Source organism: Camelina sativa, chromosome 8, assembly GCF_030686135.1.
Source record: "Camelina sativa cultivar CO46 ecotype springtype chromosome 8, ASM3068613v1".
In the NCBI taxonomy this organism is placed as follows: Eukaryota; Viridiplantae; Streptophyta; class Magnoliopsida; order Brassicales; family Brassicaceae; genus Camelina; species Camelina sativa.
This window is the reverse complement of record NC_141887.1, coordinates 12780189-12800591: the sequence shown is the minus strand read 5'-3', so window position 1 is coordinate 12800591 and position 20403 is coordinate 12780189. Positions and strand designations below refer to the sequence as shown.

Genomic DNA, 20403 nt, shown 5'->3' with positions numbered 1-20403 from the left:
TTGAAGTCTTTTGATGATTAGGCTAAAGGAGTTGAGAAGTTTTACAGATTTGGATTTAAAAGAAGCTAGAACATTGGTGCAAAAGACTCTTGAGATTTGAAAGCTAGATTCTGCGGTATAGTGCGTTTTTTTTTAGAAGAACAAAACTATAAAAACATGTTTTACCACAATTACCCTATGAATTATGATTTTAAGAAGTACAAAACAAAAGAAAATTATAGAAAAAACATATAAAAACAAACCGCGGCGTAGGCCGCGTACTAAACTAGTTAACAATAAATGTTGTAAGAGCTGCATGTAATAATCCACCTCTTGTCTCAATCGTAATACCATGTACTTTTAGCCTTTTATCCAATTCATTATTTATTATCTAGAAATTACTTAATTACTTTCAGTTTCAAAAATTCTTTCCAATTAAGCAAATCTAATTAGTCCATTTAACTTTGCTTTAAAATCGTAAATTCACATTCACTCTATTGTGATTAGAGTAAATTCGAGTTTAAATTGTTGATCTGAAGTCAATTTTGAATCCGACTTCACTCACACTCAGACTTTTGATCATGGAAACATGCACTTGGATCAAGCTCATTTAGAAGATGCTCGAGACCTTCCATTTAGACCGTCCCCAGTGTTATACCTGTGAGTTCAACCTTGATTTCATTGATCTAATTGTTTGTATGAACTCTCAGACTTCATAGGATAACACAAGTGATATGATCATGAGACCATGCAAGAAGACTCTTGAGTATTGTTCAACACGAATGAAGTCGAAGATCAATTCTTCCAACTAAACGACTATTTGGGATACATTCTTACCTTATTTAGAGTATATCTCGAAGTGGAATCAGTCCAATCAGTGTTCGTATGAAGGAGTTATTTATTTTACAAATCAGGTGAACTCATGGCTACGCGATTTGGACCTACGAGCATTCAACGGAGCATTCCGACCATGTCAGAAGGATTCAAGCTATGAACTAAATTGTTCTGGAATCTTGATCCATTCCGGAACCATGGAGATTTGGAATCATATTAATATCAGTTCATATGTGAAAGATATAGATATTTCAAGTCAGTGGATCTATCCTAGTCCCACTTTCACGTCTGAGCCAAAAATCGAGATGCACAGATCAACTCAGAAATAATTTCGACACGAAACCAATTGGAGGATGTTAATGGATCTCTTATGTTTCCAACAAGATCATAAACACAAGATTTGGCCAACAAACCACAAAGTTACGCTTTATTTGCCAAAAGAGGTCAATCTAGTTCTTCAACTGAAGAGGTTTAGATCCAATTGGTTTAAGTGCTTCCAGAATTATGTTTGGCAGCCAAGAGTTGTTTCTACTAAGCACAAGGTGAAGAAATCATACAGCCCATCTTGTTTCTCATCAGCAAGTTGGACCAAGGAGTCAAAGGGAAAGAAGTTCAATGATGCACTTAATGGGTCAATTCAAGAGCTTATGGCCAAAAAAAGCATTGGAAATTCTATTGGGGATGTTGTCTATCAAGTTCAGTCCACTTTGAGCCTAATACAAGCCCAAGAAAGCCCAAAATAATCACTTTATTTTGTGGTCAAAGAAGAGTGACGAAAATAAGAGATACATGCATCAAGAGTCACTTTGCAGGAAGGAAACATGCACCAAGAGTTGGGTCTTCATTCAACTATCTATCTTTATTGTCTTTTAGTTTCAAGGATAATCAATACTTGACTTTGTGACCAAGTTTTCTATTCCTATATAAGCACATGTAATCTCATTTGAGAAAATTAAGCAATCAAGAAATATTTTATCTTTTATTTGAGAGTGGTAAACTCCTTTGTTCCTTTGGAACTTGTTCTTTATCCTTGGTGGATTACATCAAAGAGTTCTCCTTAGTGGGTTATATCAAAGAGTTTTCGGTATATCAAGTGATTCCGCCGCACTTGATGTTGCCATTCATTAGCTGAAGATTGAAGAGTCGTTACAAGAGAGTCTAGGGCACAACGATTTTCGGGATTCGTCTCACGCCTTGTCATCTGTCTCCGCGAAGCTTCTATCTAAAGTTTCACCGCCTTGCTTTGTTTGGATTGTTTTAAGAGAGTTTGGAGCATAAGGATTTTCGAGTTTATCTCACGCCTTATCATCCAGCTTTGCGAGCCATCAAAATTTTAGAATTATCAGCCTACCTACCTTAGAGCGTCGATTCCTTGGAAGAATCACATCAAATGGTATGAGAGCCTCAAGAATCATATCAACAAGACTTCCAAAAATATAGAAAAGTCAGCTCAAATTCTATAGGGAGTGTTCACACCAAGAAAACCCCACATGAACCAAGACTTTTTTAACCACGTTCAAACTAGGCCAAGCCGTACTAACAGTGCCTTAAGTTTTGGTTACTGGTTTTGTCGATTTCGTTAAGTATTGTGCACGTCCCTTTATTTAAGAATCGATTGAACCATGTCTTTCTATTGTGTGGAATACCCCCACGACAGCCAGGCCCAGCCTCATTTGTCTTGGTCTCACCACACCCGAGCCAGATTCCACCTCTACCTTCAATTCACCCATTCCCAAGTCTCTTCGAGCCTGAAATCATTGATAATAACCCTTACTATATTTTGGAAGCTTGATATTTTATAAATACTTATATATTACAAAATGAATCACAATATTTGTATTATATAATGTTTAGGTAATAACCAAAATTTTCAAGTCTAACTGACTAACTTCAATAAAATTCCCTAGATCACTTTTCATACTGATTAATTTCCTAATCAAATTTTACAACATTGTTTCAAATAAAATTATTCCGTGTATGACACGGAATAAAGCTTTGTGTTTATATTGTTTCTATAGAATATACATTATCTCACTTTTATTATGATTAATTTCCTAATCAAATTTTACAACTTCATTTAAAATAAATCAATCCGTGCTTGACACGGAATAAAACCTAATTTCTATATTTTTTTTATCTTAACCTTAAAACAAATATGCTGCTCATGTAAATCATCATCTTATACAGAACAAAAATAATGAGGAGTAGGAATTTCAAAAAAATAACAACAACCTGTTTTTAATAAATTAAGGCAGTGAATGGAAGCACATAATTTGCGGTTTTCAAAAAAAAAAAATCAAAACCGCACAGGTGTAGCCAATTAGAAGAAAAAGGGTTAATGTGCATTTTAAAAAAAAAAAAAACAAAAAGCGGATTGTTGAGAAGATAATAACTTGGACCGCGTTTCAAAAAATTAATGGACAATAACCAGCGGATTTCTAGACCGCAGTCAATAAATGTTTCCTTTAATACATTTTTTAATATTAAAATGTACTATATTTGAGATATCTATCTATGCTACAAACCTAAAAATTATAATCTCTCTCTTCTCTCTCTCACGAACCCACGATTCCCCTTCTAGGTAATGTTCTTTTCTTTTTCTAATGTTCTTTCTTTTTTAATCACTCTCACATTTTTTATTTTATTTAGATATTTTTTTATCAAAAACTAAACTCCTCTCTCTGAGATTTGACTCTACTCCATTAAGATAATGTTTTTTTTAATCACTCTCATATAATTTTTTTATTATTATTGACAAAAATATTCTCATTTTTTATAAAAACAATTTTATATAGGTTTTGTTTAATATTTTTTTTAAAATGAATTAATGAAAAAACACTTTTAAATGATTTGTTAAATTTTAAGTTTATAAAAACTGATTTAAAGTGCAGTTTCCATGTCAATAAATAGAGTTGTAGTATGTGTTTTAAGTTGAAAATTAATAAAAATAATAATCTTATTGTTCAGTAAATAATACTATTGTATATGTTATTTAAATATCATAGTGGTTATTAAAACACCCATGTATTAATTATATTGTTATTTTTTAAAAATTTGTAATCCAGTTTACTTATTTTTTAAAAAATTTTACATGTTAGTTTATTTATATAGCAATTGAACATTTTCATTATGTTTCATATCATCTTTAATTTTTATTCCTAACTAATATATATATACATATGTATATGTATATATGAAAATATATATTAGTTTGGAAGTAAAACTATATATTTAAAAGAATTCTTATTAACAATAAAATTATTAATACTTTATTATATGTATAATAACCAGTGACTTTCATTAAATGTAGATATGTCTTCTAATCGTCGAAGAAACACAAATCCTTCTAGACAAACAAGTTCAAATCAACCAACCGAAAATTTAACTACTCCTACGGAAACAACAATACGGGTAAATTTTCGTTAGCTTTTCTTTAAAAACTTAAAATAATAGTTATATTTTATATAATATGTGACATTGTATTTTCAAAATTTGTAGAACAAAGACAAGTATAAATGGTCGTACATTCAGGAAAAAACATTAATTCAATTGTTCGACGAAGCAATTGCGATGAATAATTATACTCTTAAGAATCCTACTGCTATCGGTAGAGAGTATATGGTAGAAAAATTTAACCAAGAATTCAACATGAATATAACTTATGGATTCTTCAAAAACAAACTTGATGAACTCAAAAAAAGTTACAAGAGGTAGAAGGTTCTTACGCATAAAACCGGAATCACGGTTGATCATGATACATCCATGATATATGCATCTGACTCATGGTGGAAGGATCAAGAGTTTGTAAGTATAAATAATTCTTTTACTCATCAAGATATGTTTTAAATTTTGGTATCACGAATCTAAATAATTTAAATTTATAGGGATGCAAAGTAACAATAAGCTTGAACCGAAAGCCACCTCAATTTTGGGATGTGATGCAACGATGTTTCATATTACATGATGTTCAATCACAATCTCAACACTCCGCTCGACAAAGAAGAGAACAGTTGATGAACGAGCATGCAAATGATGAAGAGGATCATGATGATTCAGACAGCGATAGTGGTGACATTCCACCTCAAATTCCTGTGATGCAAGACGAAGAAGAAGAAGGGTATCATGTTACTATTGATGACGATGACACGAACCAAAATTCTGCTCGTAGAGGCCAACAACGTGGGAGGCTAAATTTGCAGTCAACCGCCAGACGTGGGAGTAATTCACAAAGATCTGGAGGAAGCTCACGAGTTTCTACTGGCAGTGGTTCACGAGGAACTCGTAGGAGACAATCTTTTGAAACAACAATACAAGACACCATTGCTGGCTATAGAGAATTCCAACGACAAAGCTTTCAACAACTACGCCATGGTGGTTTTGACCAAGATGATTATGATGAATTTAAAAAGGCAGAAGCGATATTTAATGATCTTGACCTTCCCAAACATACTAGATTTTATTGGGCCTGCATTAATGCACTTAAGGAGCTAGTATTTTGGCGTAAGTATTTCATTGACATACCCTCAAGCACCGACGAGGATAAGCTACAATTGTTGGAAACGATGACTGGTGTTTCGCGGAATAACCAAGATGTGCCAAAACAGTTAGGTGCAGGCCATTCATTTGGGAGTCCCCATTCAGGAGGTCTATCATCCAACAGTCCATCTTCTGTGGGTAATAATTTAGGAGCGCAAAATTCACCTGGTTTTTGGGGACCTCGTTATCAACAATGGGGAACACCACCAAATGCTCCACAGGCAGATCATCAGGAACGATTCCGGTAAATGTTTAGTACGGATTTTCACTTGGTGACCAAGTTGAAAATACGAGGAATACTCAACAAGAAACTTCACCTATCATTCAACAAACATCATCATCTGGTCTCGGTTTCACAAACTATTTTGAAAGTGGACAAATACTACAAACACCTAGACCAGGAGGTCTTTTCAATATTTGGGGAACCTCTCAAGGACCAAATGAAAATAATCAAAGCGATGTCGGAGATGAAGATTAATTTGTTGTAATTTCGTTTTATCAATTTGTTTTTTTTGCTCATTTATGTTAAAATTTTATTTTAAATTTAATGTAATTTGTTCTTTTAAAATAATATATGTATAATGACATGTCGTTTGTAATGAATTTCAGGCATTTCGTATATGTCAACTGCGATCACAAGGCCTCAACAATCTCAATTTTGAAGAGAGAATTGAACTGTGGAATTTGGAAAATGAAGAATTAGTAATTCAACCAGCTTTGACTTATTATGATCGATATTTTCAAAGGGTACCAGCACAAACTGATGGAGGTATGGGATGGAAGAATATTTGGCGTCGACTATAACAAGTTGATGCTGCTTGTCTTCAACTATTACGAATGTCACTTCCATGTTTCACGGCATTGTGTAATATGTTGCAAACAAACTATGGTCTACAACCAACATTTAATGTAGGGTTTGAAGAGAGTGTGGCTATGTTTCTACGGATATGTGGGCACAATGAAGTTCAAAGGGATGTTGGTTTAAGATTTGGCCGAAATCAAGAGACTGTGCAAAGAAAATTTAGGGAAGTTCTTAAGGCAACCGAATTATTAGCATGTGATTATATTAGAACTCCAACAAGACAAGAGTTGTATCGCATTCCTGAAAGACTTCAAGTAGACCGAAGATATTGGCCATATTTTAGTGGATTCGTTGGAGCTATGGATGGGACTCATGTGTGCGTCAAAGTAAAGCCTGAGTTACAAGGAATGTATTGGAATCGACACGATAATGCATCATTGAACATCATGGCAATATGTGATTTGAATATGTTATTCACATATATCTGGAATGGAGCACCAGGATCATGCCACGATACAGCTGTTCTGCAAATGGCACAACAAAGTGATACAGAGTTTCCTTTGCCTCCATCAAATAAGTATTATCTCGTTGATTCTGGTTATTCAAACAAACAAGGATTCTTGCTCCTTATAGATCATCACGAAATCGAGTTGTGAGATATCATATGTCCCAGTTTCATTCTGGTCCTCCTCCAAGGAATAAACATGAATTGTTCAACCAATGTCATGCATCTTTACGTTCTGTTATTGAAAGAACGTTTGGAGTTTGGAAGAAGAAGTGGAGGATACTTTCTGATTTTCCAAGATATAATGTTTAAATTCAGAAAAGAGTGGTAATGGCTACAGTAGGACTACATAATTTCATCAGGATTTCAAATTTCTCGGATGCAGATTTCGTAGATGTACTGACTGAGACGAACAACAACCAAAATTTTGAGCATGATATAGGTGACATGGATGCAACAGAGATAGCAGATGGAGAAGCTATGACGCAAATAAGAGATACTATTGCAAATATATTATGGGAAAATCAAAATAATCGATAATTTTTTCAAAAAAATTGTATCTTTTTATAGTTGAACATTTTATCAATATGTCACACACAAAAAAGTACTTTTTGATCAACTATAATATTTAAGATTTATAAATACAATTATTTTTATTATTAATTCAAACATACTAATTATTAATAAATTTATTTATAATATATGTAATCCGCACCGCTTTTCCTTCTTTTACCATTCACACAATTAATACTGAACCGCAAATAGTTTTTTCACCAATCAAATATCATTCTGTACTGCTTATTTTGTATAAACCGCACTTGTCCTGCAAATTGTACATACCGCAGTTGAACCATACCACATTCTAAAACCAAAACTGCAGTCACCATTCGGATCCTAAATTCAGACCATTTATAGGAAAAAAAAAGGAAGGGTTACGGTCGGGTCGGATCAAGTGCGGGGGACCCGGATCCGTTTTTAATTGCCGCCCCCATAAGGTCCTTACACACTCAAAAACCTAATGCTTCTTTCTTCTTCGCCTCCTCCTCTTCTTCTTCTTCTTCTTCTTCATCTCTCATCTCCGTCTCAGAGAGAGTGTTCACTTCCCCTTCAACCGTCATGCTTGAGTACCGTTGCAGCTCCGTTGACTGGAAACCATCTCCGGTGGTAGCCCTAGTTAACAGCGCCGACGACTCTCAAGTCGCCGCGGCTCGCGAGGACGGTTCTCTTGAAATCTGGCTCGTCTCCCCCGGCGCCGTTGGATGGCACTGTCAACTCGTACGTACTCTACGGGTTCCTCTTTGGAAAAACCCTAGTTTCTTCTCTTCCGATTTAAGCTATTCTTTTAGCAAAATCGAATTGGATTCGTGAAGTATGTCGAGTTGATTTGTGTTTGTTTTTTGGTTTTTTATTTTTATTAATTTTCCGGGGTTAGACTATCCATGGCGATCCAAATTCGAGAATCTCATCTCTTGCGTGGTGCCGTGCTGGTTCTAATCGGCTGCCTTCTGGTCGTTTGTTTTCTTCAAGCATCGATGGCTCCATTTCTGAATGGGATCTTTTCGATTTGAAGCAGAAGGTTTTAACATCTCCCCAACTCTCTCATACTTAAGATTCTCTTATTTACATTTTTGTGTCGTATTTAGTTTTTTTTTTTGGTGTTTAAATGCAGATTGTGCTAGAGTCAATTGGAGTCTCAATCTGGCAAATGGCGTTGGCTCCGATTAATGTACCCTCAGTTGATGTAGAAGAAGGTAAAGCTAAAGAGATTGAGAATGGATACTCGAGTGAGAAATCGAATGATGAGGAAGAGAGTGCTGGAAGTGAAGAAGATGATGATTCTGACTCTGATGAGTTTCATGAGCTCCTATCAGATAGGCTTCTTGCTGCTGCTTGTGATGATGGCTGTGTGAGACTGTACCGTATCTCTGACTTAGACAAGTTAACTTACTATAGATCATTGCCTAGGGTTAGTGGTGAGACATCTTCACCACCCCTTTGATTATTAATAATAATAATAATTTCCATTCTCTATCTTTTTTGTTTACTTAGCTTTGTGGAAATGCATCTTTGCAGGACGTGCTTTAAGTGTAACATGGAGTCCAGATGCAAAGAGGATATTTTCCGGTAGCAGTGATGGGTGAGTTTTATAGATTTCATTAAAGATCTATGTTTATATGGATAGGTAGAATAAGTTATTCTGAGTAACCTTCTTCTGTGGCAACAATCATTTGTAGGCTGATAAGATGCTGGGACGCAAACTCGTGTCAAGAGGTATACAGAATTACAGTTGGTCTTGGAGGACTGGGAAGTAGTTCTGAGATCTGTGTTTGGTCACTACTTTCTTTGAGGTACAGATGATGATGTTTGAATTTTAACATTGTTTGCTTTTATATTTCTTGTACTGAGGATATATATTCTTACTCTAGGTGTTCAGTTCTTGTGAGTGGAGACAGTACCGGAACTGTACAATTTTGGGATAGTCAGTTTGGAACCCTTTTGGAATCACACTCTAATCACAAAGGTGATGTCAATACCCTTGCAGCAGCCCCCAGCCATAATCGAGTCTTTTCTGCTGGTGCGGATGGACAGGTAAATGAAATTGCTAGAATGCAGTAATTGTTATAGAATAGATTTGACCGATGATTTTAGAATATAGTTGATTATGTATCAGATTATCAAGGTTAAATTTATTTTTTTGTTGATTGGAATTATTTCTTTTACTAGGAACAAATACTTTGACCAATTGTAGAAATTTGATATATGTATTAGAAGAGTGCTTTTCTCAAATGTTTGTTATGTTTTTTTATTGCAATGGTTTTCAACATTCTACTTCTCTGATCTCTTATCTGTAGGTTATTCTTTATAAGCTCTCCGGTAGTACTAGCAGTTCTCAAGAATTGAAGCCTTCTCAGAAATGGGATTATATTGGTTATGTAAAGGCTCATACACATGACATCAGAGCTCTTACAGTTGCAGTACCAATTAGTCGAGAAGGTAAGAGTCACATTGAGATCATATTATTCAAAAAAATTAGGATGTCCTGTTATATATGCTCTGCAATCAAATTTCTTTTCGGATGCATACTTTAGCCAATAGACACACCCACCCCTATATATCTTAAAGCTGGTGGGTCTTTAGTTATTGAATCACTATTAAGTCCCATTATTTTGCAGATCCTTTTTCGGATGATATATTGCCAGATAAAGCAAGTCGTAAACATCGCAAAAAGGGAAAGCCAGTTGACTTTACGTATCATAAATGGGCTCATTTGGGTGTCCCGATGCTTATTTCTGCTGGTGATGATGCAAAACTTTTTGCATATTCAATTCAGGAATTTACCAAGTTCTCTCCACATGATATATGCCCTGCGCCTCAGAGAGTACCCATGCAAATGGTACATAATTCGGTGTTCGATAAGACTTCTCTTCTCCTGGCTCAGGGTATTAGTACTTTAGATATTCTTCGACTTAACGTAAGCAGTGATTCTAGTGGACGTGCCTCAACAAAGTCATTGGTTCGTGTTAAAAGTAGAGACTCCAGGAAGATCATATGCAGTGCAATTTCTAACACTGGATCACTTTTTGCTTACTCTGACCAAATCGGCCCCAGTCTGTTTGAGTTGAAGAAAAATGAATTTGTAAAGAGTCCATGGAGTGTCAGTAGAAGGCGACTTCCTGAACTTCCATTTGCGCATTCCATGGTTTTCAGTTCAGACTGCTCTCACCTAATAATAGCAGGGCATGATAGAAGGATATATGTATGTGCTGGATTTGTGCTTTTAATCAGTAGTTCTCATGTTTGAATTGTGTGTATTGTTTGAATTTACCCTAACTTCTGTATCATGATTTTCTTGGCAGACTATTGACATTAGTAGTTTGGAGCTAGTATATACATTTACACCTTCTCGAGAGGAGCATGATGACGAAGCTCCACCAAAGGAGCCTCCGATGACAAAATTATATACCAGCTCAGATGGTCAGTGGCTAGCTGCTATCAATTGCTTTGGGGACATCTATGTATTCAACCTGGAAACACAAAGGTGGGAACTTGGCGAAGCGTTGCTTGCTTAACTCCAGCTGATTGTACTTTTGTATTGACGTTTTTATTCTGATGTTGGCTTTGATTGACAGGCAGCACTGGTTCATATCAAGGCTTGATGGTGCATCTGTTGCAGCTGCTGGTTTTCATCCTTGGAATAACAATGTGCTTGTGATCTCAACCTCCTCGAATCAGGTCTTTGCTTTTGATGTTGAGGCTAGACAGCTAGGCAAGTGGTCGATGCTAAACACATATGTTCTGCCAAAGAGGTATCAAGAATTTCCTGGCGAGGTAATTGGACTCTCATTCTCCCCGTCGCCAAATTCGTCGTCTGTGATAGTTTACAGTTCCAGGTACTGGTTGCACTATATAGCCTAGTCAAACTGCAATCTACACTTATATAAAACACACAGAAACATCTATAATCGTAAAACTTCATATTTTTATTTGCATAGCAGGGCGAAGTGTTTGATCGACTTTGGAAAGCCTGTGGAAGAAGATGAAGAGAATGGGTTACCAAATGGCAATCTGTCTAAAACGCTAGAAGGTAAACTTGTCAACATGGGCTTGAAAAAGGGGAAGGGTACAAACCGAAAACGTAGGCTAGAAGAGTATCAGTTGGAGGGTAAGAGTAACGAGAAGAAGAACTTTGAAATATTACCCTCAAAGCATCCAGTTTTATTCGTGGGTCACCTTTCTAAAAATTCGATCCTGGTGATAGAGAAACCGTGGATGGATGTCGTCAAGAGTTTAGATACTCAACCAGTGGACAGACATATTTTTGGAACTTAGAAGACTAAGGGATTTGTTTGTCTGAAGAAGATGACCAATGACCAATTCTTTGTTTGTCTGGTTTGAGGGTACACTAAGTAGAAAGGCCGATAGAGATGTGGAGAGTGAAGAAACAAACTGTTCTACTTTCTTTCTTTTTTCCCTTTTGTCTTTTTAACTATTGATGAATCCATTATGTTGTGTAATGTCGCCTAAGAAAATGAATTTTGTTTCAACATTAGTTGCTTTCTTTTGACACCCAGTTTGGTTCTTAGTTTTTTACATTGCAAAATCGATCAAACACTGTTTAACGTTGTCCATAAAAAATTGTATTCTCCTCCTAAATAATCAATTCTATGGATGTTATGGTCTTGTTCGTTTGTGTGTCGCTGGTTCCAGTGACCAGCGATATTGTTTGTTGTTTGGTTTCCTGCTTCTGGATCCTGTCATTAAATCAGCGGTTGTTGCTAAAAACTATCGTTATATTGTTCGTTTTATTGTTGCTGGATACTGTTACTAAATTAGCGACTGTCGTTATATCGTTCGTTTGACTGTCACTAGAGACTGATTTTTTTTAAGTTTTTACCTTTTAAATGTATAATAAATATGTGTATTGATGAAAATTTTAAATTGTGTAGATTTAAATTAACTAAAAAAATAAATTAAGGAAATAAGTTGTAATTAATCAATTCTAATACCATTAATTACATAAGTATTATTCTCATAAAAAATTAAAGTTTCACACTAAAACTTTTTAGTAAAGCAATTGATGTCCTCTACCAATCTGACCGATGATAGTATCACGTAACCCTTCCATTGCTCTGTCTCCAATATGTTCATATGGAGTGTATCCACCATGATCATCATCATCATCATCTTCATCATCATCATCACCATCTTCATTGCCATGAATATGATATTTTTTTAATCTTTGCCAACGTATAAAATCATTGTCATGGTTGCTGTCACAATCTTGATCCACTTAGTCAAACCATACTTAGGATGCCTACAATCTAAGATTCTCCATTTTGCTTGAAGGATCGATGGAGATGGAGGTTGAAGTTCTACGGATCGATAAAGATGAGAGAAGTTCTATGGATCGATGCGTATATGGATAGATGAAGATGAGATGGAGGTTTGAAATTCTATGGATCGATGGGAAGAGAGATCGATGGAGATGAGAAGATAGATCGATATTAGGGTTTTTTTTGTTATTTTTTAAAAAAGACGGGAACATTTTAGTAATTATTGGTTTCAATCGTCATGTTTTTAAAATCAATCTCTAAAAAAAGCAGCGATCGACAATTGAGTTGCTGGTCGCTGAATCTTGTCGCTGCGACTGGTCATTAAACCAACGACAAGCAAACAAACAATATTTGGTCGTTATCGCTGGTTTCTGTCGCCAGCGACAGGGAAACGAACATGACCTTATATAAAATATAGAAATGAAAGGTTCATCCATTGGTTTTGGTTTTATTTTAAGAGAGAATAGATATATTCTCTTAAAGTATTTGCAACTGAATTTCCAACTTTAACTAGATGACAAGGCATTGTGCAATTGTGGTTATACAAAATTACAAAACTAACTTTTTTTCAATAAAGAAGATTGTGTCTCTTTCTTCCATCTAGAAGAACATGCAATATTGTTTCATGTTAAGAAAATACTCATCTGGTCAGGAAGTGTTTTTAGTTAAGTGGAAACAATACCACATTTGCGACCGATCTAACTAAAGTTCGATTTCACTAAGTAGTAGCAGATTCATAATTTATTTATCTACACGATGGAAAACTTTTTTTTTTTAAATTACGATTCTAGAGTTTGTATCCAAACATTTATTTGATGCGCGTGTATAGATGTAGCTAGCTACATGTGATGAAATGAAACACATACTCACACGCTTCATAGATGTACATCTCCTATTATATAAAAATATTTGTTTCCTCAACAAAATTAAAAAACTATTAAAAAATATATAGTTACAAATTTTTATTTACATGTGTATAAAATTTTATTAATTAAATAGTAACTAAGGTGAAAACCCTTAGAAAAACCCTTAGAACTGTTGAAACAAATTATTTTTGATCAAGAATATGCATATATTAATTTTTGATCAAACATGCACAAATTATTCTTGATCAAGTAATTGTAATTTTTTTAAAATTTCTTAAGATTATTAATTTTATCTAATTTATATTGTTATTTCTTTCAATTTTCAGGAAATAGTTATCCAGTGTTCAAGAAAGCGCTAGGCGGTATCTGGGCGGTAACTTAGCGCCTAGCGCCTAGAACGCCTAGTCGGGGTTTAAGCGTTTTTAGGCGGTTTAGACGTTTATAATATGAAACATTATATATATGATATTATATATAAAATTATGCAAAAAAATATGTTAGAAGAAATAAATAATAATAAATCATAAACCAAACTTAGAACAAATACATTTATTTAATTTAGATTAATAATATATGAACATTTATAAATATGTATATGAATATAATACTTAAAATTTTAAATATATGCAGTTAAAAATAAAATATATATATACTAAAATAATATTATGTGATTGGAGGTGATCTAAGCGGTCGTCTAGGCGTCTAGGCGTCTGCAGAGCGCCTAGCGCCTAGACGGCGCCTAGACGGCGCCTAGACGGCCGCCTAGACCGCTTTCTTGAACAATGTAGTTATCATCCAAAAGACAGTGAACACATAATTTCAATATTTGCATAGTAAAAAATCGCTTTAAGTCAAATAAAAATAATATAATCAATTGGTTAAAAAGTTTTGAAAGAAAAAAATTAAATTTACAATCAACCTTATTTAAAATAGGAATAAAAAACCAAAATATTTGAAAGAACTGAGAAAAATATCAAAATAATTGATTTTGATTTTATTTTCACGTGTTATCTTATTTCATTTGAGAAAAATGTCAAAAAGCGTTAACTTTTAAATTTGGAATTATTTTATCTCTTGGTTTAAAATTATTGATTAAACCATCAAGTTCTTGTTCACTTTGTAGATAAATGACAAATTTTTGTTGATTTAGCCGTTTGATACATGTGGTTAAATAGACATACAGAACATATTTACGATGTTAATTGCCCTTAATGCTTTAAATAGTCAAATTAACAAAAACAATTGTTGTTTATTTATGACAAAGAAAAACTTAATAATTTAATCGACATTTTCAAAGTTTGAAACTAAAGTCACAAATTTGAAAGTCCATACATCATTTATGCATTTTAACCAAAACAAATGTAATATTCGCTCTGTTTCACAAAAAGTATCATTTTAACGTATTTCACACAAACTAAAAAAACTTAAATTATACATGTTTGTCTCTATTTAATAATCAGTTAATTATTTAAATCTAATAAAATTAATTTTGGGGTTTAAGGGTAAATTAAAAAATTTAGCATAAAAAATACATAGGAAATACAGTATAAAAAGACATTCTTTGTAAAACATTTTTCTTTTTTTAAATAACACTCACTCTTTGTGAAACAGTATTACATTTGTTTCGGCTAAAATGATAAATGATGACTTCCAAATTTGATATTGATATTTTATTCTTACGCCTATTCCTCTTTCACATTTCACCATGTTAGAATGGAAAAGGGTTTCAATTCACCAAACCAAACTGTTAACCGAATCGAACAAAACATGTGAGGGTTTCTGCTGGGCTTGAAAGTAAAATACTAATATATGGAAAGCTTGAAAGAGAAAAAAAAAAAAAAAAAGTTGTTGGCCATATTTATCCAAAACTGGAGGTAGGCGGGAACATTGTGAACCGCATCGGCGTCGAATGGGTCAATCAGCTTCCAGATTCCGACGATCTAAAGGTAAATTCACTTCTCCGGTACTACCCGACGAAGCCGAAGAAGATGAGCCGTACGATTACACTTGTAACTTACCAGACGAGTGTGTATCGTTGATTTTCCAATCGCTAACTTGCGGTGCCGACCGGAAACGTTGTTCACTTGTGTGTCGTCGTTGGTTAAAGATCGAAGGACAGTGTCGTCATCGTCTCTCTCTCAAAGCACAATCAGATCTCATCTCAGCTGTTCCTTCCCTTTTTTCTAGGTTTGATTCTGTTACTAAGTTGGTTCTTAGAAGTGACCGTAGATCTCTTGGTATCTCCGACGACGCATTCGTTATGATTTCGGTTAGATGTCGGAATCTGACCCAGTTGAAGCTACGCGCTTGCCGCGAGATCTCGGATTTAGGAATGGTTGCTTTCTCCAAGAATTGTAGAGGTTTGAAGAAGGTATCATTTGGATCTTGTGGGTTTGGGGTTAAAGGGATGAATGCTTTGTTGAATAATTCTTTAGGTCTAGAGGAACTGTCGGTGAAACGGTTGCGTGGAATTAACGCTGCTGCTGAGCTTATAGGCCCTGGACCGGGAGCAGCTGCGGGTTCGTTGAAGATGATTTGTTTAAAAGAGCTGCATAATGGTCAGTGCTTTGCTCCATTGTTAAGCGGAGCTAAAGGTCTTCGGACTTTGAAAATTTCCAGGTGTTCAGGGGACTGGGATCGGGTTTTTGAGGAGGTAGGTAATCAGGTTAATGTCATTGTTGAGATACATCTAGAGAGGATCCAGATGAGTGATTTGGGTCTAACCGCAATATCGAAATGTTCGGGTGTTGAGATTTTGCACCTTGTCAAAACTCCTGATTGTACAAATATTGGTCTGGCTTTGGTGGCTGAAGGGTGTAAACTTCTAAGAAAGCTTCACATTGATGGATGGAAGACGAATCGAATCGGTGATGACGGGCTTATAGTAGTTGCTAATTCCTGCTGGAATTTGCAGGAGTTGGTTTTGATTGGTGTGAACCCTACAAACTTAAGTTTGGAAGCCCTTGCCTCAAATTGTCTTAACTTGGAGCGATTGGCATTGTGTGGAAGTGACACTGTAGGTGACACCGAGCTACGTTGTATTGCTGAAAAATGTTTGGCACTGAAGAAGCTTTGCGTTAAAAACTGCCCCATTACTGATGATGGGATCCAAGCATTTGGGACCGGATGCCCAAATCTGGTTAAAGTGAAGGTTAAGAAGTGTAGAGGAGTGACCAATGAAGGAGCTGATCGCTTAAGGACAAGAAGGGCGTTGCTTGTTGTCAATTTGGATATTCCAGAGACACCAATTGCCGAGGCTAGTGCCAGTGAAGGTGGAGCACAAGTGGATGCAGTTGACTCACCTCCATTCAGATTCCAAATACCAACCCTGGGCATTGCATCTGGTAGCACCAGCCGGTCAACCTCGCTTAAGTCAAGACTTGGGTTTTTGAGCCGGAGAAACTTAGTTGCTTGCGCACTGACAAGGTTGGGAAGTCGTAGCAGCTCCCAGCATGACTAGTGATTATGCAAAGGATGTGGAAATACGTTGAGACAGTATTAACAAACGGGAGTTTGACCTTTCTTTTTAATTTATTTTGAAAGGTGTTTTTCGTTTTCTGTAGCAGCTGTGTCTTGTTGTCATATTGATTCAGCAATTGTTTAGAAATTAGAATGTTCAAGTTCATTGTCAAAGAAAGTTTCTTCACATCATGTCGCCAGAATTAATCTGATTCATATCTTAATGACCCAGATGGTTTGAAACACAAACATAAGTCTATCACACAAAAACAGATGGTCATCAGATCAGCGACATCAATGCAACTTCGTGTAATTTCAGATTTTAGCTATTACCATCACAAAAAAAAAAGAGAAGAATCTATCAGACCTAAAATAGCCACTTTGCTATTTCGATCAAGTCAACCTATAACATCATGCAAGTCTGAACATCCTTTGCACAGGGATATTAAAAGAAAACAAGACCGTAATTGCAACATTGACTAATCTCTTTTTGGAGCCTCAACGCCAGTATGATTTAGGACATCTTTCTACTATCAATTGGCTTTCTTCTCCTTTGCTGCTGCAGGCTTTGAATACAAGAGGATCTGAGTCAGGATGCTTCCGTTGGTGATGACTCCTAGAGCAAAACCCGTAAGAACTATGGAAAGGTTGAGGAAAACGACAGAATTCTAAAAAGCATATATGAGAAATCGTGTTTGTATGATTACAGCATGCATAAGAAAAATAAAATGTTAGCTGAGAAGGATACTGCTAAGTGGAGCCTTTTCCTGGAGGCAAGTGAAAACTCTCACTGCGAGCAAAGCAAACAAGTATTACGAGACAAGAAACTATTACATATCCAATGGAAGCTAGAAGAAGCCCTTTTACCTATGGACCCGGCAAAGTTCATGAAGAAAGTTAAGAAACTAAGTTCTCCAGTGCTTTTGTTCTGTAGAGAGAGAGTAATGTGAATCAAACACAGTGTCCGGAGGACTTTACACAAAATGTATGCATATAGATATAGTTTTGAAAGTATACTTTTGTAGAATCTATAGAAATACTTATTTATTAAAACAAGCATACATGTATCCAAAGTTTGAAACAAAATGTGTAAATGCATCTTTACTCTTCCCAATTCAAGACCCAAACAAAAAAATATCACTTGATTTGGAGAAGGGGAACTCATCCAGGGAAGGATTGTAAGGTAAACTATACTATGACAGTTACTTATAAATCGATCAATGGAACATAAAGGCGTAAATGTAAGATAAGTGCACCCATTGAAACATGACTGAAGCTTAAAACACCGTTCATACTTAGTTGAACAAGAAGATTCACAAAGAAAAAAAGAGTATTTAAGTATAGACTCACTTTGAAGTTCTTCCATATCTGAGGGAGTCTTGCGAAGAGAAATATTGCATGCTGTGAAGCCTACAACACAGATGTACTCTCAATATATATATCCACACATACACAAAGCCTTAAGTGAATAAAAATAAGGAGTTTTTCCTCACATAAAGAGCTTCGAAGAGCGTAGGATTAATCTGTCCAGCAAGCACAGTTGGAGCGACAGCACAATATCTGTATCGGCTTAGAATTAAGAAAAAACTAATACAAAGAGTCTCAAATCAAACAAGGGTAAGAAATTGTTAAAACTGAGAGGATACAAGAGTGGCCTGAGCCAAGTTGTTACAGGGACTGGTTGAGAATAGTAATAGATACAAGCAACCAAAATCAAAGCTGCAACGATAAATAAGAGGATATCAGAAATCACAACAAATGAACATATATAACCAAAATTTTCCTATTTGACAAATCATAGTATAATAATCAAGATTAGGGTTCTCGATATGTAACCACTCCAATTAAAAAAAAAAAATTAAGTGTGATCATATATTAAACCTTGGATCAAAAGAAAAGCCATTTCGCCGAAAGCGGAAAAGGGAAGGCCTTTATGCAAACAATAAGCAAGTGAAATTGTATAGCCAACGACCTCAAGCTCAAATGCCACAACACTTAAGCCTCGCACACTCTTATGTTGCACGATTTTCATTATCTAAAAAAACCAAATAAGAAGCACAAACAAAAAAACAGTCACAATGTTTGGAAATTAGGGTTTGGAAATTGAAAAAACGAAGTTGAATTGTGGAATTATATACCTGAGGGAGCTTGACAGTGATGGAAGCAGCGACGAGGCAGTAACCTAGAAGCTTTGAAATTAGAGGAAGAAGGCAATCTTTCTCCGGGAACTCACCGTTACGGAGAGATCCGATCGCGCAGCTCATGTCGATTCCGAGATAATCCATTGTTTTCTTCTTCCTCTTTGAGCGGCTTGGATCTTACTAGACAGAAGAAGCCCGAAGGGATTTGCTTATAGGCGCTGGTAATATAAGGCGGATCGGGCGGCGGATCAAAATCTATAAATCTCCCAAAGCGTCAACAATGTGTGTGTGTATTCTAATTTCCTCCTGTTATAAAACTTTTTTTAAAATTACTTAGAAAATAAGTAAAACAATATCCAACCAAACCTTTAACAGTGGATCAACCACAGTTTAATTAATTCCGGTCTCAAACCAATTTTAGTTCTGTAATTGTACTCTCATTCTTAGAAAACCATTCTAAACCCTATCCTTTTTTTTGAACGAAAGTCCAGTTACCCAAGTTTGTTCTTACCAAACCGATCCAAACCGATCCAAACCAATTATATTGAGGAATAAAATAAAAATATAATCGACCAATCACAAAAAAATTCCACGTTAGTATCAACATCCGCTCATCGTCGCCCGATAAACAAAATCCAGCTATTTCTTTCACCATTTTTTTTGGAACAAACTTAGGATAATATTAATTAGAATCCAAGAACACCTCCAAGTGTTTGATATGATCGAAGACCGGATTCCTGCTCAGAGCAAATAAAGCATTCCGCATTGCTTGTGCTTCCGCTACAAGAGCTGATTAGACAAAAGATCGTGAGGTGGAGAAGTAGAGGGGCTCCAAACCTTGGCCGCATAGCTTTGTTGTCTCACACCATGCCGCATCAACAACATATTTAAATGCATCTACTAGGGGAGTAGGGGGAGATTTGATTTTATAAGGGAGTAAAATAGGTATAGAGGCCTAAGCCTCTTGCCATTCTCCTGCTTCTCGTATAGACTTACTGACAATATCTTGTACAGAAAAGTGACGATCTTCAAAGATGAGAAGATTTCGTGCTTTCCACATGTTTCACATAATCCAAGGTGGTAAATAAGGAGTAGTTCCTCTAGCCCTGTGGGAAGTAGTGTAGATGTCTGGAGCGATGAGGTTAGGACAGAGTGGTAGTCGGGAAACGTACTTGTGTGAAATCTCCTATATAATAAAACGGAAATCACAACATTGTTTTGTAGACTATATAATTTTAATAAATTGGTTACAAATAGATTATACATTAATTGATATTGATTGATATTAATTTGTTACAAGTTATGTGGTAGGTGTAACTTGTGTAACAGTTCATTTTCGGAAGATATTGATATTGATATTAATTTGTTACAATTTCATCTCTTTGTAATTTTTCTCATCGATTTCTTAAAGAGAATATTATTAATTCTCTTTTTACTCATAGCAAAA

General features: G+C 35.4%; 4 protein-coding genes and 1 pseudogene across 5 annotated transcripts; 4 read left to right on the top strand and 1 right to left on the bottom strand.

Moving 5' to 3' along the window:
* The first annotated feature begins 4311 nt into the window (after positions 1–4311).
* LOC104709520 (uncharacterized) lies at positions 4312–5827 on the top strand. Its single transcript, XM_087463465.1, has 4 exons — positions 4312–4617; positions 4698–5440; positions 5531–5570; positions 5606–5827. Exons 1-4 carry the CDS (start codon positions 4576–4578, stop codon positions 5825–5827), a joined length of 1047 nt encoding a protein of 348 aa, XP_087319591.1. The 5' UTR covers positions 4312–4575.
* Positions 5828–6186: 359 nt separating this feature from the next.
* Positions 6187–7196, top strand: LOC109125935 (uncharacterized; annotated as a pseudogene).
* Positions 7197–7488: 292 nt separating this feature from the next.
* Positions 7489–11703, top strand: LOC104722240 (WD repeat-containing protein PCN). Of its 2 annotated transcripts, none has more exons than XM_019228462.2 (11): positions 7489–7931; positions 8089–8232; positions 8326–8629; positions 8730–8793; positions 8891–9004; positions 9083–9245; positions 9509–9650; positions 9830–10413; positions 10514–10695; positions 10787–11047; positions 11153–11703. In XM_019228462.2, the coding sequence occupies exons 1-11, from the start codon at positions 7773–7775 to the stop codon at positions 11484–11486; spliced, it is 2451 nt and encodes an 816-aa protein (XP_019084007.1). In that variant the 5' UTR covers positions 7489–7772; the 3' UTR covers positions 11487–11703. The 2 variants fall into 2 exon arrangements, with proteins under 2 accessions (XP_019084007.1, XP_019084008.1); XM_019228463.2 differs by having other exon boundaries at positions 7602–7931; positions 11150–11703.
* Positions 11704–15265: 3562 nt separating this feature from the next.
* VFB3 (VIER F-box protein 3) lies at positions 15266–17007 on the top strand. Its single transcript, XM_010423426.3, has one exon. The coding sequence runs from the start codon at positions 15266–15268 to the stop codon at positions 16814–16816; it is 1551 nt and encodes a 516-aa protein (XP_010421728.1). The 3' UTR covers positions 16817–17007.
* Positions 17008–17119: 112 nt separating this feature from the next.
* Positions 17120–20117, bottom strand: LOC104707146 (mannose-P-dolichol utilization defect 1 protein homolog 2). The gene is made up of 8 exons (XM_010423427.3): positions 18954–20117; positions 18697–18850; positions 18462–18534; positions 18309–18375; positions 18166–18225; positions 17683–17743; positions 17564–17605; positions 17120–17452 (listed from the first exon to the last, which is right to left on the bottom strand). The coding sequence occupies exons 1-8, from the start codon at positions 19098–19100 to the stop codon at positions 17349–17351; spliced, it is 708 nt and encodes a 235-aa protein (XP_010421729.1). The 5' UTR covers positions 19101–20117; the 3' UTR covers positions 17120–17348.
* Positions 20118–20403: the final 286 nt, after the last annotated feature.